Source organism: Balaenoptera borealis (genome assembly GCF_965194805.1).
Source record: "Balaenoptera borealis genome assembly, chromosome: X".
NCBI classification, from domain to species: Eukaryota; Metazoa; Chordata; class Mammalia; order Artiodactyla; family Balaenopteridae; genus Balaenoptera; species Balaenoptera borealis.
In genome coordinates, this window is record NC_138881.1 from 16,720,763 (window position 1) to 16,740,310 (window position 19,548).

The following is a 19,548-nucleotide window of genomic DNA, read 5'->3' on the forward strand; positions in this document are numbered from 1 at the left end:
GGCCTTAAATATTGCCCAACGATTAGGCCAATTCCTGCAGACAGATTACAGCCTAGAGCTATATACATAAGTATCAATTACAGTGCCCCGAGTACAATTTTTATCACGAAAATGTGGGGTTCTTTTTATTATGGTTAATGTCACATCAATCAAAGAGAGTGATATATAAAATCAACACAATAAGAAGTCTATAATACAGACACACTGTGGTCTAGTGTTGGGATATGACAGAGAATAGGAAGGGGAGGAGGGAGGAAAGGGGAGAGGGAAAGAGAGGGACTTACTTTGTTTACAGATGCTTTTGCTTTCTGTCCAACGGTTTGAAGATATCAGTTACACCCCCTATCCTAGTGCTGGAAACCTTCTGTCTTAGGTACTCTGGGAAGCTGATGCCTTTTGTTCCTTAATTCATGCTAAGAGGCACTAGTTCTAAATCCCATCAATACCAATCCGCCCATATATTCCTAAGCCCACATAGTTCCATATCTCTTAAATTCGTTACAGCAAACCTCCCAAATTCTGAATTGGCCCAAATGTTCTAAAGGGAGGGAAAAAGTTAAGCATCTTTAAATTGGATAATGACAGCTCCTTACCAATTTTCCTACTGACTGTGCTAGTGAAATATGACTACCCAACCTCAAAACTTACAGCAACACTGAAATAAATACAGTATTATTGAAGAACTGCCCTGCAGAGTCCTGGCTTTAAGAATAATTTGTTGGATCAAAATCATGGAAACGTTTTACACAGAAGATAAGACATCCGTGGCCAACAAAGAAGAGGTACAAGTCATGTTTTTATTCCTTTCCATCAAAAAAAGTCAATTACATAGAGAATGGACTTGAGGACACGGGGAGGGGGGAAGGGTAAGCTGGGACGAAGTGAGAGAGTGGCATGGACATATATACACTACCAAATGTAAAATAGCTAGCTAGCGGGAAGCAGCCACATAGCACAGGGAGATCAGCTCGGTGCTTTGTGACCACCTAGAGGGGTGGGATAGGGAGGGTGGGAGGGAGATGCAAGACAGAGGGGATATGCGGATATATGTATATGTATAACTGATTCACTCTGTTATACAGCAGAAACTAACACACCATTGTAAAGCAATTATACTCCAATAAAGATGTTTAAAAAAAAAGTCAATTAAGTGTGGTAGACATTGTTGGTTAACTTCCCAGCCACCATTCCCCATCCCCTTCCCAGTTCATAGAATCCTAATTTGCTCAGGCATTATACTCAGGAATGGGGAACACTCCCACAGCCTTAGGGATGACTCAAGTATGTCTAGGCAAATATTTTTTATAATCATTTTAAAAATTGAAGTATAGTTAATTTACAATGTTATGGTAGTTTCAGGTAGACAGCAAAGTGATTCAGGTACACACACACACACACACACACATTCTTTTTCAGATTCTTTTCCCATATAGGTTATTACAAGATATTGAACATAGTTCCCTGTGCTATACAGTAGGCCCTTGTTGATTATCTATGTAGTAGGGTGTATATGTTAATCCCAAACTCCCAATTTATCTCCCCCACCCCCCACCATCCCCTTTCGCAACCATAAGTTTGTTTTCTATGTCTGTGAGTCTATTTCTGTTTTGTAAATAAGTTCATTTGTACCATTTTTTAGATTCCACATATAGGTGATATCATATTTGTCTTTGTCTCACTTACTTCACTTAATATGACAATCTCTAGGTCCATCCATGTTGCTGCAAATGGCATTATTTCATCCCTTTTATGGCTGAGTAATATTCCATTGTATATATGTATATATATGTACCACATCTTCTTTATCCATTCCTCTGTCGATGGACACTTAGGTTGTTTCCATGTCTTGGCTATTGTAAATAGTGCTGCTATGAACATTGGGGCACATGTATCTTTTCGAATTAAGAGTTTTCTTCTGATATATGCCCAAGAGTGAGATTGCAGGATCATACGGTAACTCTACTTTTAGTGTTTTAAGGAACCCCCATACTGTTCTCCATAGTGGCTGCACCAATTTACATTCCCACCAACAGTGTAGGAGGGTTCCCTTTTCTCTGCACCCTCTCCAGCATTTATTATTTGCAGGCTTTTTAATGATGGCCATTCTGACTGGTGTGAGGTGATACCTCATTGTAGTTTTGATTTGCATTTCTCTAATAATTAGTGATACTGAGCATCTTTTCATGTGCCTGTTGGCCATCTGTATGTCTTCTTTGGAGAAAGGGCAAATTTAGGTCTTCTTAGGCAAATAATATTAATTTCTCTCCCCTTTGTTGGTGATTGGTTGAGGGGTGAGCATGTGATCCACTTCCAGCCAATGAGACGTGAGAGGAAATGTGCTGGTGGGGGGCGGTTAGATTTTGTTCCCAGATAAAAAAAGATACACGAGGAAAATAGTTGCCCCTACCTTTTTGCTTTTAACACTGTTTCATCCTTGTTGGAAGATAGTACACAATTTGGTGCTGTTGCAGCCACATTTCACCCATGAAAGGAAAGCCAAAAAAATCAAAGAGGAGGTGACCCTAAGTCCTGACATCGTTGAGATGTCTGTTGAATTAACCAACTTCAGGGCACCTGTCTCTGGATCTCCTGTTATCTGACTTAATATATAGCTCTATTGCTTATCATTACTTTGTGGTCAGGTAGGTATTTATCACTCAAAGCAGAAGGTTCCCTGACATGAAGGAACTCAGTAGAAGAAAGAGGACACTTCCAGTAACCTCCTCTGAAACACTTCACTATAATCTGCCTCCCCCACCAAACCTTCTTGCAATGTATCTTTGTCATTGCCTTTTCCCCCAACTCTTCCCTTGCTACCTTAAGACCTGGTCTCCTAGTAGGAGGTTCGTAAATGACTATGGAATTGACTTGTAACCAACATAGAAAACATTTACAAGAAAGTGCCAACATGCCTTTAAAATGTTTCACGGGGCCATTTTGTTTTATGCCCACAGTTTTCCTATAAGCTAAAGGAGGGTAGGTGTCCCTCTGTCTTTTTAAAAAAACAGCTTTAATGATGTATGATTTATATACTATAAAATTCACATATTTTAGTTGTACAGTTTGAAGAGTTTTAATACATTTATATACTTGTGTGGCCATCACCATAACCCAGTTTTAGAACACTTCCACCATGTAGCTCTGCTGTTTTATATGTGAGGCCTTAGACACAAAACTATCTATAAAGCACCAATTTTAGATAAAAGGAGGAGATAAAGGTGCCAGTGGCTACCATCAACTACCTCTCTCTGCAAAGCAGGTTCCCATACCATACCTCGCCCCTCTTTGTATCCCCAGAACCTGACACAGCTCCCACTCAATGTTTCTTGATCATCCTCTAGCAACACCTAAAAAGTAGAGGAAAATCTGTGGGATAGCAAAGTAGGAAGAGAAGATTCTGGGCTAGAAGTCAGGATAGTCAAGACTGGGTTTGGTCCCCCCTGGTCTTTCCCAAGCACACAACCTGAGGCAATCACACCGTAGCTCTGGACCTCATGTCCTCACGTGTAAAAGTGAGGCCGGCCAAGGAGCGCCAAGAGGAGAGTTTGGTTAACTTTAGCAGGACACTTTCAGCAAAGTTAAACTTATTCCAGAACTCCAGTATAAAATAACTAAAAACAGAGCTGTCTGGTTAAATTAGAGAGTGGGGCTGGTCCATCTCCCACCCAGGTCCCCAGAAACATCCCAGTGAAATGCTGGAGGCGTCAAGGAGCACACTGGGCTATACCTACGTCCTTGCCAGCTCTGACAGTTCACAGCTCTAGTCATGAGCACCGTAACTCAGAACATTCCTGACCAAATATGGCAACCCTTCGTCTCACATTTTAAGTTATTATGATATATTTGAAAATAAGAATTTGTTTTTACTTCTGAGGCATTCGGGCCCTAATTCAGCAGTACTGGAAAATAAGAACATTATGTTGGTTTGGATGTTCCAATGGTTTTAAGATACTCAAAAAAAAAATTCAAATACAAAAAAGTTTATGAACTCTGAAAATACGATTTTAACTTTGTAGTATATGGAACGAAGATGTTGCCTACTTTAATTCAAACATTTATTGAGTCACCACCATGAAAAAGATATTGTCAGTTCCTGGGCCTGTGACATACAGGTCAGTCCAACCACGCCCTCCCACCCTCGTACGGAAGTGACAACCTAATGCCTGGAGAAAGGCGAGGGGAGAAGAACGACAGTAAGAAAAGACAAGTACACGAATAAGCATCAGCTCACTATGACTGAATATTGTCATGGTGCTTCAGAGAAAGGCAAGACTGCATGCAGGAGAGAGATCACAAAAGAGGAGGCATTTGATATGTCTTGAAAGAAGAGTATAATTCCAAATCCTTTTTGAACATGGGAAGATTATAAATTTTAAATGAATAGCAGACAGAGATAGAGAGGAAAGGACTGAAGTTAATTTTTGGAGGCAGGCATTTTCCATCTATTCATCATTCATTAGATGGATTTAATTAGTCCAAGATCAAATAGGAATGAATACACACACACACATAAAGAAATAAAGGCACAATTTATTCAGTAATTAAGATGATTTTGCCTCTATTTTTTCTTTAGAAAGATTTAAAAATACTAATAAATTAGCATAAGACTGAAACCTTAAGTCAGTTCTTAAGCTTTTTTGTCTTAGAGTCCCTTAAGAATCTGATAAAAAAGCAATGACTCTGTCTTTCCAGAAAAAGGAAAACAAAAACATAGACACATTCAAAGGTACAGAGAAAATGTGGTGTACAATATCAGAAGGGTCAAGGACCCTGAATCTCTTGCCCAGTTCCCAATCAAGAGCCCCTTACTAAGTGATGATTGGCATTCCAATTTTAAGATACGCCAAGAAGTCCACTCATAATTCACACTACCTCCAAAAAAAACCCCAAAAAAACAAAACCCAAAAAACCCATTATGTCAATCTCTAAATTTCTAGAAATTTACATGAGATTAAAAAAAGATTGTTGGGGCTTCCCTGGTGGCGCAGTGGTTGAGAATCTGCTTGCTAATGCAGGGGGCACGGGTTCGAGCCCTGGTCTGGGAAGATCCCACATGCCACGGAGCAACTGGGCCCGTGAGCCACAACTACTGAGCCTGCGCGTCTGGAGCCTGTGCTCCGCAACAAGAGAGGCCACGATGGTGAGAGGCCCGCGCACCGCGATGAAGAGTGGCCCCCACTTGCCACAACTGGAGAAAGCCCTCGCACAGAAAAGAAGACCCAACACAGCCAAAAATAAAAATAAATTAATTAATTAATAAAACAATTAAAAAAAAAAAAAGATTGTTCACAGAATTGAAATCACATGACCACATCTGATGACACCCTTCAGCTGGCTTTATAATCTATTCATACAAAAAACAAACAAACAAACTTAAGAAAATACCCTCACCTTAAAAAAAAAAAAGCAGAAGAAACAGAATAAACATATCAGCAAAGAGAACATATAAACACACACCAAGAAAATAACATTAAATTTAGAACAATTCTCTGGGCTCAATTTAGGACATGAAGATCAAAACCCCATGTGTCACAAAGTCTGGTAGGAAGCCTTCCAGAGCTTTCAGCAGGGATGGAAAGTACCAGGTCATGCCTGGAATTGAAAATTTTCTTTTCCTTTGGGACACTAGAACAAACACATCAAGCTCAGTGGTGTCTACTTTCACCAACATCAAAATCTGAAAATTCTTTCATTAAACTGACAAATATTATCTGAGACACTACTGGTTCATAAGCCCTTACCCAGAAGCCCTGGGGACAGAATTTTTCAGATTTTAGAAAGGAAATACATTGCACATGCCATATAATATGTAACATCCCCAGCTGGAGTCTGGGGCTGCACCCAACCATCAAATACATTAAAATTTTGCAGCAAATGGATGATTCGTCACCCCAAGTGGGATAAATAAAGACTATACCTAGATGCGCATTAGTCCAGGACAAGTTTTATCACCCAAGGAGTGATAAAACCTTTTGGTTTTCGGGAGTTTTTTGTATTTTGGAATTGCAGTAAGGGTGTTGACTTCTATCATGTTCTGGGGAAAAGAGAATAAGTTAAATAAGACTAGTTTTCTGGTTCTCAGGGAGCTTATAATCAAGGAGAGGAAATAAGGCATGTATACACAGAGCTCTGGACTAGGCAGCAGTGAGGAGAGAATGAGAGTGATGTGTTTGGCTTCAAGCCTCAGAGATTCAGAAATGGGGAAACTTTACTTCCCACAGGAGAGTCTCAGGGTCCCTTCTGGGAAGAGCAAAATGGCACTGGCCCCGGCCTGGACAATGTTCTAGGACTTTGACCAGAGGAGGAGGAGGAGGAGGGGTGTTTCTCAACCATTCCCGATGACAGGAATGATGTAGGGCACCTGTTTCTTCTATGCCTTCCCAGATCCCTTCCCTAGGGATTCCAGTCCCCAGGTCTGAGGTGGGACCAGGAATCCAGCAGCTAAACCAGCACCACGTCCCCCAACCCCGGGGGATTCTCATCAGCAGGGATGCTTAAGAAACACGAGTCTAGGTTAGGGGTCCTCATGCTTGAGTGGGCATTGGCATCAGGTGGAGGACGAGTAAAAACAGAAACCCCAGGGTTTCCGATTCCACAGGGCTGGAGCAGGGCCTGGGGATTTGCATCTCTAACAAGTCCCCAGGGGATGCTGACGCTGCTGGTCTGGGGACCACACTGATCTAGCCATGGGTATTAGCAAAATGTCAATGCCAGGAAGGAGCAAAACAACCGTGGGCACCTGGAGGGTGGGCCAGCGTGGCGGCAGTGCCGAGGCTGTGTGTGCCGTATGAGAGATTTAAGTGAGAACCGCAGCTCTGCGTCAGTCTCAGGACCCAGGGCTCGCGGGGAGGGGTGAGATGAATACATCTGTTCAATAAGTATTAACTGAGTGCCCAGTGTGCGCCCGGCAGCACAGATATAGGAGTGCCCTCCTGGGGCGTACGACAGTCTACACCAGTGGCTCGCAACTGGCGTGACTTGGCTTCCCAGGAGACACTGGCAATGCCTGGAGACATTTATGGTTGTCACAACCTGGGGGGAGGCGGTAATAAGTATAATTGACATCTAGTGGGTAGAGGCCAGGAAGCTGTTAAACATCCTACAATGGACACAGGACAGCACCCCAGCAAAGAATGATCTGGTCCAAATGTTAATAGGGCCAATGTGGAGAAAGCCTGGTCTCTACCTAAACTCAGACAGGGAAACAAAACACAATGCATTCGTCACTACATTGTCAACTCCGGTCTTCACAAAACGCCTTCCTCCACGAAAAAGCTGACTGTGACCCCTCTGGTCTTGGATGTTGCTGGGAATATGACTTTCAAATTATTTTACAGCTATGAGTTATGCCACTTTCTATTCTCTCACTTAAAAAAGAGAAAACAATTTGTTTTTAAAGAAATCAAAATCTGACAAGCAAGGGAAGCTTTTCTGTTCTCTAGTATGGAGTAGATCATGGCTTGTCTCAATGGCACCTTCTCCTGCTCAGATGAGGAGAAGCGCTGAGTCTTTGGGAGGAAGGAAATCCACCAGGAGAGTAGAAGGGGAGTTCACTTTTTTCCTCCAAGCGGGCTGTATTTGAAATCCAGGTCATCTGCAGCATGGGTAGGCTGGGCACCCTCGCAGAAGGACCCCCCACTCTGAATCTAGACAGCAAGGTCTGTGCTGGGGGCACTCGATGAAAGGTGCACCCTAGGGACAGAGGGGGACCTGAGACACCGAGCCTGGGGGCTTTAGTACATAACAGGTGTGGGAGGCGCTAAAGGGCTGGGTAGGAAACATGTTTCATATTGGATGTGCCCAAATTCCCAGGTCTGAGGGTGAGTGAGCTTTGGAGAAGATAAGTGAGCAAAAAACACCTATCCTGGCAAAATAGATTAAAAGAGTTCCCAGGTAAGGCTGAGAAAAATCCCAACATAAGGGAGTCGACCCTTTTTTCTCCTATTCAAACATGTGGTGACAAGGCAAAAATTAGCTCAGACTGAGAAAGTAAAAATCTGCAAATGCGGATACAAACGCAGATAGAGCCAGCTGCAAAATGAACCGGAAATAGTATTTCTCCCAAGCACACACACTACAGCTGGAAAGGGTCCTAACAACCCCTTCTCTGAGTGACGACTGCTTTCTTACTCTCTGAGAAACTCTGTCCTCTAAGACCACAGACTATCAGAAACTTTGCTTTTTTATACTGTATTAGTAAGAATGAAATGTTTCACCCTTGGCTGAAAGAAACAAGTCACTGTGACACAGAGAAGAAGCCTTGATTCCCCACACAAGTGCAGGGCCTCATGTAAGGGGTTCTGGACACAGCCCTGCACGTCTATCTTAACTTGGTGGTTCCCAAAGAAACAGGACCTGGGTCCAGCTCACAGACCAGACCTGATGTGGCCCGACTCACACAGCCCTGTTTTGCCTGGGGCCTATCAAAACACTGCTGCTTCGTTTATATTTCACTCACTTCCATTTGTCCTCCAAATCTGTAACTGCTCAGAGTTTTGTCTTGTTTGGTGTGATGCTCCACAGGTCCTCCTGGGCAGTCTCCTCGTTGCAATGAGCCCATAAACTTGACTTTGTCAGACTAGACTAGTTTGTCCCTGGTGCTCTTGGGCTGACTGGGCTGGGGCAGTGGCTAGAAAGAACAAGGGTCTGTCAAGTCCCACAGAGCAACCACTGCCGACCCTCCAGAAATCCGAAATAAGCTCGAGGGTCAACAAATGTGTTCTTTTCTTCCCGGTGACTGTGAACTTGGGAAAGGAGACCCGTGGCTACTACGCTGCTTTTACAAGACTCTGTTAGATATAGAGCCTGGTAAATTGAAACCATTTCTAATTCTCCATCTGCCCAACCACCACTGTTGCCAGTGCCCACTGAGTCCATGGCACTTTCCCGGACTGGATGGTGGGGATGTCAGGTAGAAGACACAGCCCCCTCCGCGAGGGACCAATGACAGCCACAAGGCACTATGTGTCACCATCACAAGGGACAACTCCTAAGAAGCAAGTCAAGGGACAAAGTGATCAGAAAGGTGGTACAAGTGTCTGGTGATAACGTGAGGGGAGGTTAAACAGAGAAAGTTTAGCCTTTGCCCCACAGCCATCATTTATTCAGAAGCCTGACCTGCCTTTGTACAAATTCTGTCAGGGACTATTTTTTCCCTAACCCACCTGCTCAACTGGTCCTCTGCATCTCTAAGACTGAACTGTTTGTTCAAGAAGACGCTAAATAATCATTTCTCTGGGCTATTTCTCTATCCCACCGAGGCCACAAATCATCTGCATCAACTGTAGTAAGAAAGAGGGAAACTCCAGGTGTGGGGAGTTGGGAATACCTCAGAGCACTTCATTTATGAATACTTAAACAGTTTTCCTCTTGTTATGAAAATTACGGCAATCTGCTCCCCAGCCCACATTTCTGATGAATTTCAGTATCATAAAAGCTTCACTGGGGGAGGGGAGATGATGTTAGTTGTTTAAATAAATCCTGATCAGCTGAGTTTCACTTTCTCTCAGAAGATATCAATCCACATGAACATTTTTTGAATCATCATAACTTACTCGTGATGTGAGCTTGTATTTGAGCGCGCTAAGGAGAGAGCTATGCGGGAAGGGGCTTCTCTCCTCTGTACCGCTGGGCAAGTTTCTTTACGGGTGTGACTTCCATCCAGAAGGAAGGAGGCTGTGTTGTTCCCAAGCTCCGAGTCATTTCTAAAAGTGGGTCAGCACTCTCTGTCCTTCCACCTGAACTTGGGTGCTGCATCAAAATCCAGAAGCAGCGAAAGGTTCCAAATGGAAGGGGCTTTCTAGTGAACTAGGGTGCCTCGTGGAAATCATGGGAGAACCATTACCCCAGAATTTGCTCTTTACAATGAAAGCCAGAGAGTGTGTGAGGGGTGAGATTAAACTGCAGCAGTTCTTACTCTGGGTCCATGAAACACGCCTGTCAATAAACATCTCTCAAGTCTTCACTGACAGTGATAATTCTTCCCGACCTACCACCCCCTTACACACATATTTATATCCATGGCATCTTTGCCAAATGACATCTTCTCATATTCCTAACTCAGTTGTTCGCATCTTCCTTTTGTCTCTCCCATCGGCTGTTCAATTCTTTGAATGCAGAAAGCTTTCACTCTGAATTGTAAAGCTTTCGGAATTGAATCAGAGAGTGAAGATGCTGGGAGAAACCTGAGGGCTTCACTCTAGTACAACCCTCGGACTTCACAGACAGTGCAGACCACGAAGAGCACAAGGCCAGAGAAATAAAATTATCTACCCAAGGTCACACAGCTAGCTAATAAGAGAGCTAGTCCTAGAATCTGTACTTCCTAACTCTTAGCCAAAACACACCACCCAGCCCTGTAAAACCACTCTTTATTAACAACTCACCCCCGCTCTGTGATGCATCTAGAGATGGACGTAGTTAATAGATACTTGTAGGCGTGAACAAGGCTTGGGCTAGACTCAGGATCCTCCCACATGCTCAAGGGAGCTGAGCGTGATGAACTGTGTTAAAATCCAGGCCCAGGAAGCCCATCTTAGATCCCAGAATTACTTTCGAACTATGCTGTTCAATATGGTGGCCCCCTAGGCACATGTGGCTATTGGGCACTCAAAATGTGGCTAGGCCAAGTTGAGATGTGGCATACGTGGAAAATACACGCTGGATTGTGAAGACTCATATGAAAAGAGAATGAAAATATCCCATTTAATAATTTTATATGGGTTACATGTTGAAGGGATAATATTTTGGATATACTGAGTTAAATAAAATATATTTAAATTAAGTTCACCTGCTTCTTTCCTTTTTTTTTTAAACCTGTTTCTTTTCTGGTTTTTAATGTGGCTACCAGAAAATGTAAAATCTTGTATGTGGTTCACATAGTATTTCTACTGGCCAGCTCTGCTCTAAAACACCTTCCACCCACACCACCTAACCCTGCCAAAAAAGACTTGAGTCTCCTGCCCGCAGACATCACAGAGGGTAAAAAAAATATATCACGGATGTGCTCTTATCCTAAGGTCAGTTCTTGAGGCCTGAGGATTGATTAGTCACTTAAGCATGCCCTGCAGACTGTCCTGTTTGGTGCCACAACCTTACAAGGGACACTCAGGTTCCCCCTGCTTAGTTTCCCCCAAAAGCAACTCACCGGTCATCCAAGGTTCTATTTACTCTGCAGAGAGAGGAACAACCTATAGGGAATTTCTCTTTCACTTCTCTTGAAACTCTTTTCCATTAAAAAAATTTCTCTGTTTCTCAGATTATTATTTCCGCAAACGAGAGTGAGGTTGGTGGAGGCCACTGGTTGTCACATGTCACGAGGACCGACTGCCCTAGGGACTCCGTTCCAATCACCTTGGAGGTTTGATGTGTCTTCCCCTTCTCCTGCCCATCCCCCACTCCACCCATCCCAGCAAACTTGCCTAATAACCTGGATCATTTATAAACTTGTCAACAGCCAGAACTACAGAATGAGCAGTTGAATGGAAGGAAGGATAGGCTACTGTCCAACAAGAGGAAGTGTTATCAGAAGTGGTTTAACTGTGAATTCTTGAAAAAAAAATTTCAGGCCGCTTCAAGAATCTTGAAGGTTTTAGTGTCTAAAGGTCGGTTTAGCACGCAAAACCTACAACCCGCGTGAATAAATGCGGGGCCGGTTTGGCTTTGGGAACATCTAGAAGCTCAGAACCCTTCCTGAAGGGCGGGCCCTCGACTAGGAGCAGCAGCAGCACCTGGGAATTTGTTAGAAAAGCAAAACTTCAGGCCCCACCCCAGACCTGCTGACTCAGAAACTGGAGGTGAGGCCCGGCTCTCCAGGCGATTCTGGGACACACTCGAGTTTGAGAACTGCTGGATCAGAGCATTAGACTAGTGCGCTTCCCGCCTATTAGCCACAGTCTGACTGTACCATTAACAGACTGAAGGCATGCAAACCTCATCCGAACCTTAAACATTAAGACAGAGCTCCAGCGGCTGCATCTATAACATCCATGAACGTATTTATCGAAACCACCATTTCGGGCTTGGCAAGTCCCATAAATTCATTTTTTAATGCCTAAGGCAGTATCCCTTATTTGCTCTCAAAACTACCTGTTTTGCACTACAAAAGGAGTTCCTGGTATATTTTTCTGCAACAAAAAGAATAAATCTATGCTTGCTCTTATATTAATCATAGTTACATATGTATGATGTATCTTCTCTCAACCTTTGGCTTTCCAAACTAGATTAGTAGTCTGTCCACATTATCCTCTTAAGGAAATCTGAAGCTGGAAAAAAAAAAGTTAAAATCCCTAGAAGGAACTGAAGCACTTATTTCTGACTAGAGCACGTTCAGAACGTTCCAGTTATTGGAAGAATGACTAAAGGAATTGGAGAGTTGCCAGATTTAGCAAATACAAACACAGGATGCCCAGTTACATTTGAATTTCAGATAAACAGCCGATATTGCATGGGACATACTAAAAACAAAAAAAAATTATTCATTGTTTTTCTGAAATTCAAATGTAACTGGGCATCCTGTATTTTATCTGGCTACTCTAGAACAGGGAATACTGACCTGTGGGAAGGTTTGGGGGAGACAACTGTCCTCAAATACTTAAAGGACTGTTAGGAGAAAAATGGGCTAATATCAATATAGACCCAGAGACTAGAACCCATGGGTAAAAATTACAGGAAGAGCATATCCGGCTCAACGGAAGAAAGACATTTGTAACTATAGGAATTCAAGTAGAGATGTGCTGAGGAGAGTGGCAGGAAAGTTAAGATTTGGGAATGTCTGTTGAGTGGTTAGGCTAAAAGATAAAGCCTCTCTGACTTGAAGGCCTATGAATCCCTAAATTGCTTGAGTTGCCATCCTCTAGAATCTTCCTGCCTCGTGAACTATGCAAACTGCTCTGGGTATACACGGATAAGCCCTGGCTCTGCGCGTGGGCGAGAAACAAACGGCAAGAAAGCATCTTGGACTTCCTTGGTGGCGCAGTGGTTAAGAATCCGCCTGCCAATGCAGGAGACACGGGTTTGAGCCCTGGTCCGGGAAGATACCACATGCCGCGGAGCAACTAAGCCCATGCACCACAACTACTGAGCCCGTGTGCCACAACTACTGAAGCCCTCACGCCCTAAAGCCCGTGCTCCACAACAAGAGAAGCCACTGCAATGAGAAGCCCACGCACCGCAATGAAGAGTAGCCCCAGCTCGCCACAACTAAAGAAAGCCCGCGCACAGCAACGCAGCCATAAATAAACAAACAAACAAACATATAAATAAATAAATAAATTTTTTTTAAAAAAAGCATCTTGTTCCATCGAGGAACTTGTGCCCGTCCTACTGGTAGAGCCTAATGAAACATATTTGTGTGCATTTTTTCCCCATGTGCTTTAAAAAAGCCATTAAGATTATGTAAGGATTTTTCAAAAGCGTTTCAATGATGATAAATCCCTTCACTGCTTTCAAACATAAAACAGATACATAAGGAAACTCACCCTTTGTCCTGCTGTCCATTTCTGTTTTTGACGAGTCTGGAGTTGCTGCAGTCGGAGGTAACTTCTTGCCAATAGTCTAAGGGGAAAAAAGATGATCTTTACTTATCAAGATGATTCTCTCCATCAAGCAAAGGAATAAAAAGGATCAAGATCATGATGACGAAATGCTCCCAACTGGTCCTAAAAACCTCATACTTAAGTTTTGGTACTGCTCTGTGTATTGGCTGCCATTCTTCCATTAGGCCTGGACCTCAGTGACAGATAGGTGGGAAAACCAGGTTAAAAAGGCTTTATCCTTGTAGGCACTCCGTATCTCTTATTCCCATTCTTCCTTGGTTCTTATTAGAAGGTTGATTACTTTCAGCAGAGAAAACAGGGACATTTCCACTCACTTTATGAGAAGCTGACTCAATCTATGGCCCAGAGGAGGTGTTCAAAGTGTCTGCAGCTTGGAAGGAACGGTAGGAAGAGGGAAGGCACAAAAAGACAAAGAAGGAAGGGATGGAAGGATAGAGGGCCAGAAGGACAGACAGATGATGGGCAGGTGGAAGGACAGGCAGAAGTCAGAGTGTCCAGGGCAACTGCGCCTTGTCGTGTCTCCTTCTAGCCATCCAAAAGCCAACTTGCTCCAAACGTGGAACAAGCAGGGCCGGCAGCTCCCTTCCTTCCCACCAGCCTTTTAACCCTCCAGGGCTTTGAAAAAGGCCAATGCTGCAGACCCGAGGCATCTATTTAGTAGTTAAAAAAAAAAAGAGGGCTTCCCTGGTGGTGCAGTGGTTGAGAATCTGCCTGCCAATGCAGGGGACACGGGTTCGAGCCCTGGTCTGGGAAGATCCCACATGCCGCGGAGCAACTAGGCCCGTGAGCCACAACTACTGAGCCTGCGCGTCTGGAGCCTGTGCTCTGCAACAAGAGAGGCCGTGATAGTGAGAGGCCCGCGCACCACGATGAAGAGTGGCCCCCGCTTGCCGCAATTAGAGAAAGCCCTCGCACAGAAACGTAGACCCAACACAGCCAAAAATAAATTAATAAATAAATAAATTTAAAAAAAAAGAGTCTGTTTTGAGTTCATTTTCTTCCTTTCATGCATAACTAATTCTATTATCATCCATTATTTATGAACCATCCACAGAAAAGACTGGATATTGTCCCTAACTAAAGATATTCCCCCAAACACAGGCAACTCAGCGGCTCAAAGCAACAAAAATGAAAAACGAGACGAGCAGCAAAATGATGGTTCCAAAGGTGAGGTCTGTCCCCACTCCTGTCCTTGGCCATCACGTTTGTGTGATGGTGATTAACGCCCGAGGAAAACGTCGACTGATACCAGGGAAACAGCTCTCAGAACCAGGCAGCTGCGTGAATCTCCCCAACAATGAGGAGTTTCCCCAGTGAGAATTTCGGCCACTGGGAAAACCAAACATATCTGCTCCTTGAACACATGAAGGGGAATGAACTGCATAATTGACATACTGGCACGGTGGAATTTTTCTTCAAATACGACTGATTCACCACAGTTTTTAATTTGAAAAAGTTCTTCATGCTTCAAATGTTGAAACTAACATTAAATATGAATAAATCACAGAAAGAGGGTAAGATAAATCTAATCCTCAGCCCTTAGTGAATTTTTAAAAACATTTGCGACAGAAAGCCTTTACATTTTACACGGTGACGTTTTTATTTAGTGCTGCAGGGCTTTCTATATTGGATACAAAATGAAACCCAAAATATTATGCCGCTCCTCAACCGCCACTAAGTACTCAAGCTAATAACACTGTGTGATTCCGAGGAAACATCAAGGAGGAAAAAAACTTGTTGTTATTTGGCCATAAGGTCACATTTGATGAAAAACTGTTCTTAGAATCATCTTGAAAAATCAGGAATTGACAGTAAAAACAGATGCACTCATAGTGTCATTCGCATCCCTGCTCGCACTTCCAACAGCATCTCCATCACTCTCTTTGTTTTTCCCTTTTGTGGACCAGAATAAAGCATCGCTGCTGTTAACACATTAGGAAGAAGAAAACAAAAACGATTAATCCTTTACTTATTGCTGACAGTAGGGAGAGGAAATCAGGAAAACACAGCGGTAAGCACTACGTCCAATCCTGACTTTGCTGCCGTTCCTGAAAAAAAATCAGACATCCAACGGTTTGGGCCTTAAGCCAGATGCCTTCCTTTAGAGAAACTTTCACAGGTTGTGTATTGTTACGACACCCCCTTACTTGGTAACAAAAGGAAGTGTTGCCCTCCATCTCTGATGTCCTGGTTTACCAGTGCGTCCAAGCTAACAGACATCAAGAAAGGCCACCAGCTAAATATACTTACTTCTGAGCAGAAAGACATAAGAAAGCAAAGCTTACTCTATTATTTTTTTTCTTGCTATTTCAGAAAATATAGCACACTGGTCTCTGCGTGGATCCCAGCATCGGGGGGGGGGCAGTGAAGCTGATATTGCACTCATCTTCTGGGGATGCTAGACCTTAACTCCCTTCTTCTTCCTCATGGGCCTTGAGGAAGGTCTAGAGTAAGGCCAGTTCCTCCCTTCTCAGCCTGGTCTTCCAGGCGTCCCAGAGATGAGAGCTGTTCAGGTGTCCCTCTCTTCTCTAGGACCCAGACCTAGAGAAGTATGGTTCCCAGACCTGCGGCACTAGCCTCACCTGGGAACTCTGTTAGGAAGTCAAATTCCCCGGCCCTGCCCCGGCCGTTCTCAATCGGAAACTCCGGGGATGGTGCCCAGCAGCTTCTGTCTGAACACACCCTCCAGGGGATCCTGGTGCACGTTCAAGTTTGAGAACCACCAACCTAGATGTAGGAGGGATTCCGTTAGCATTAACCAAATCCCTTTTCTGGGATTAACAACTCGGGCGCCTATTCTCATACCTAGACAAATTATAAAACATCTTTTTCACTCTTCTTCCTCTCTCCTCTACCTCCTTCCACTAAATGCCTTCCCCCTTCTCTATTCTCACTGGCATAAGAACTTGTCATTGCTACTGAATAAGTCGGTTCAGAGAGGCAATGAAGCTTAGTAGAGCAGACAATGTGACAATATCACTGAGGGAGAAGGAGGGGGAGCATAGGTGGCCATGAGACCCTTCACTGAAGGAGTACTGAAAGGATGAAAGGATGGATGGATGGATGGATGGATGGACAGATGGATGAATGGACGGTAAGACCGCTTTGAACCAAAAATGGAAGACTGTATCTAGCCTCTCTGGGCTCAGACTGCCGTGAAGGCCAAGTGGGCAGATCCCCATGACTGTGTCGACCTTCAGGGACAGCCAAGCCCTGCTGCTCCTCTGTGGTGCTTCCCTTTACTGGCATTTGGGGTGGGACATTTCTTCGTTGGAGAAGACTCTCACACACTACAGGGCAGCTGGCAACACTAGCTCCTGCCCACTAATAGCCTACGGTGCTCCTTCCTCACTGCACCCACCCCAAACACCCCACCCCTTGCCAAACACCCCATTTGAGAAGCTCTATCCCTTGCCCTTCCTCTAAATATAAGAACAAAGACAAAGGTCGTGAATTACTGCGTTCTCACCAGGCTTCCAGCTTCCCCTACCTCTGAAAACATGTTTGGTCCATTGGGCTAAATGTGAAGAGAAACCCCAGCTTTTAAAGGGCATGCATCACGAGAGCAATGCCAAGTTCCCGTACACACATAGGTCCTACACAGCTGAAGGGCAGCCGCAGTGCAGGCCTACGTGGACGGACACACTGGGGAATCACATCCATGCATCTCTCATCCACCTTGCAGGCAGTAAAGAAGGACGCTAAGCTTGCAGAGGCTATGGAAGAGCATTCGGGATCTCCACTTGCGGCTTCCTTGGCAGAGCTCAGAGTTCCTGCCTTCCTGGGTGTCACAAAGAAGGTGTTATCCAGGACAAGCACGGGCCACACACTTAGGGGTTGTGTTGACGCTGCTCAAGACGCAGCTCCTTCACCTCCTAAGAGATCTGCAAACAGGCCCATTTTACCGCATGCCTTCGATGGAGGGACTCTTGGGCTCTGCTCCATAGCTCAGCCCAACATGTCCTCTTCTACTCCATGCCGTGGCTAAAGACTTCCTAGGACCCACACCCGCGATACTCTGCTCTGACTGCCCCCCAACTCAGAGGCTGCTGCTTGATCTGGGAGTGGATGTACATATGGAGCTGAAATGTATGAAATGTATGTATGAAATCTATGGAGCTGAAAGCTCTACAGACTATTACTATCAACCCACTTCAACACACAGTAATCACCAAGTTGGTGTCAACTTTTGTCTCTCCTGTCACACCCTAATCTCCATTTAAAACCTGATTTTTAAAAATTAATAATTCAAAAAATTCTTCCCTTTGAATATGTAATACCAGAAGTCCCCCTGCTGTTAGCTCTCTTGACAAAAGTACTAAGTAAAGTTTTGGGGGGTTTTGTGTACAGTAGGGGCATCATATATACTCCTAGCTCTGTAAGATCTGATAACACAGCCCCAGGACAGACAACCCACATATGATTTCAGTTAGTAGAGCTAGTAATTTTTTTTCTTTTCTGTGTCAAAATGAAGAAACTAATGCTTGTAGGAAAGACAATCACTGGATTGGACTCCAGTGGAATCCAGTTCCCTAATGACTAATATATCTGTTTCTCTTCACAACTGCTGGAGTGTGAGACCAGGATCCTGCTCAAACCAAGTGCAAAATCACGCCTCTGACTTTATTCTAATTCAGATGCAAGCTCCTTTGAGTGTAAAAAAGTTTCCAGTTATAGGACAATGTTAAGGAGAAGAAAGTTTACGTCCTATCTCTGAAAGTCTCTTCTCAAATAATACTACAGAAAACTCTGAAAGCACAAAGGCAACCAGGTTCGCTGGGTGGGGGAGGAGCGAGAGAGCTCCTTGCATCCTAGCAGTTGGTGAAGCCCCCCTGTTGGTAGACCAGGCTTTCTGACGCCTATTCTAGAAGAGGGTGATCTTCTGAGAAGCTATACGGAGACATTACTCAAGTGCTTACACAAAGCCAAACACAAGACATGACTTTTCAAAAAGCTGGTAAAATACAAGATAAAGGATGGCTCTTCGAAGGCACGACTTTGACTACATTAGTATCTGACAGTATCTTCCCTTTCTGTTCAGTACAGATTTGTTAAATACCCATTCGATGTGAGACAGCGAAGCAGATGGAAAGGCAAGAGGACGCTGAACATCGCTGCACACACTGAAACAGCAATTTGCTGGGTTCTCCACAGTGGTGTTTTGAGGGGTGCCCAACCATTCAGCATGGTTATCCCAAATCCCGGTCAATATACAGGAAACAGAGAGATACAGGCTACGGGAGAGAGCGATGAGAAGAGAAACAAAACAGTATCTGTATATGACCATATCCACAACCTTTCAGCTTTCCTTTTCCACCACAAATCAGAGAGCTATACAAACTGCTATTAAAAGTCACTGCCAACTTTTTATATTTATTCTTACATGCTCCTTTCATGAACATCTATGACTGATGGTATTATGAAAAGTCTGCTTGGTGCTCAGCAGGGAGTGGTAGGAGCAGGGCAGAAGCCCCTTATGTAGGCAGCTCCTGTCTGAGCCAGAAGAGAACTAGTACAAAAGAGTGTCCATACAATGGAGTGCCTGCGTACTTCTAATGGAAGGCTTTTCTACTCGCTGGGAAATTTACATTAGCAATTGTCAATTCACCCGCCTTTGGTTGGCCCAGCTTAAACGACTTGCTATCGACAGAAGATATGCCAGAGTAAAATACAACTCCAAATTCTAAAAATCAAATGCATGGTCCAGTGAAAGAAAAAATATATTTGTAGCTCCATTCTACGGACAGAGGTTACCTCTGCAATACCTCACATACCACTGTGTTAATTCTGACGTCTCCAAAGGGGTATGCTTCATATAAGTAAGTCTCCTTTCAACTTGGCTATAAGAAAAGATAAAATGTAAAAAGTTGTCTTCTGATTATGCAGTTGGGCTTAAGACTTACAGTTATTCACATAATGTTTATTTCCCTGGTTGTCTTGAAATGTTAGTGATAATTCAAGTTACATTAAACCTCCTTGCCCAACCAGAGTT

General features: G+C 43.9%; 1 protein-coding gene and 1 long non-coding RNA gene across 9 annotated transcripts in view; one reads left to right on the forward strand and one right to left on the reverse strand.

The window, feature by feature from the left end:
- Positions 1-19,548, forward strand: part of LOC309620021 — a 601,726-nt gene that overhangs the window by 564,966 nt on the left and 17,212 nt on the right. The gene's annotated exons all lie outside the window — the stretch shown is intronic.
- SH3KBP1 (SH3 domain containing kinase binding protein 1) overlaps positions 1-19,548 on the reverse strand; it is a 337,377-nt gene that overhangs the window by 92,240 nt on the left and 225,589 nt on the right. For all 8 annotated transcript variants that reach the window (XM_082375630.1, XM_082375635.1, XM_082375631.1 and 5 more), the window contains one exon: positions 13,479-13,554. In XM_082375630.1, coding sequence (XP_082231756.1) covers positions 13,479-13,554 — 76 coding nt within the window. The remainder of the gene's footprint in view (positions 1-13,478; positions 13,555-19,548) is intronic.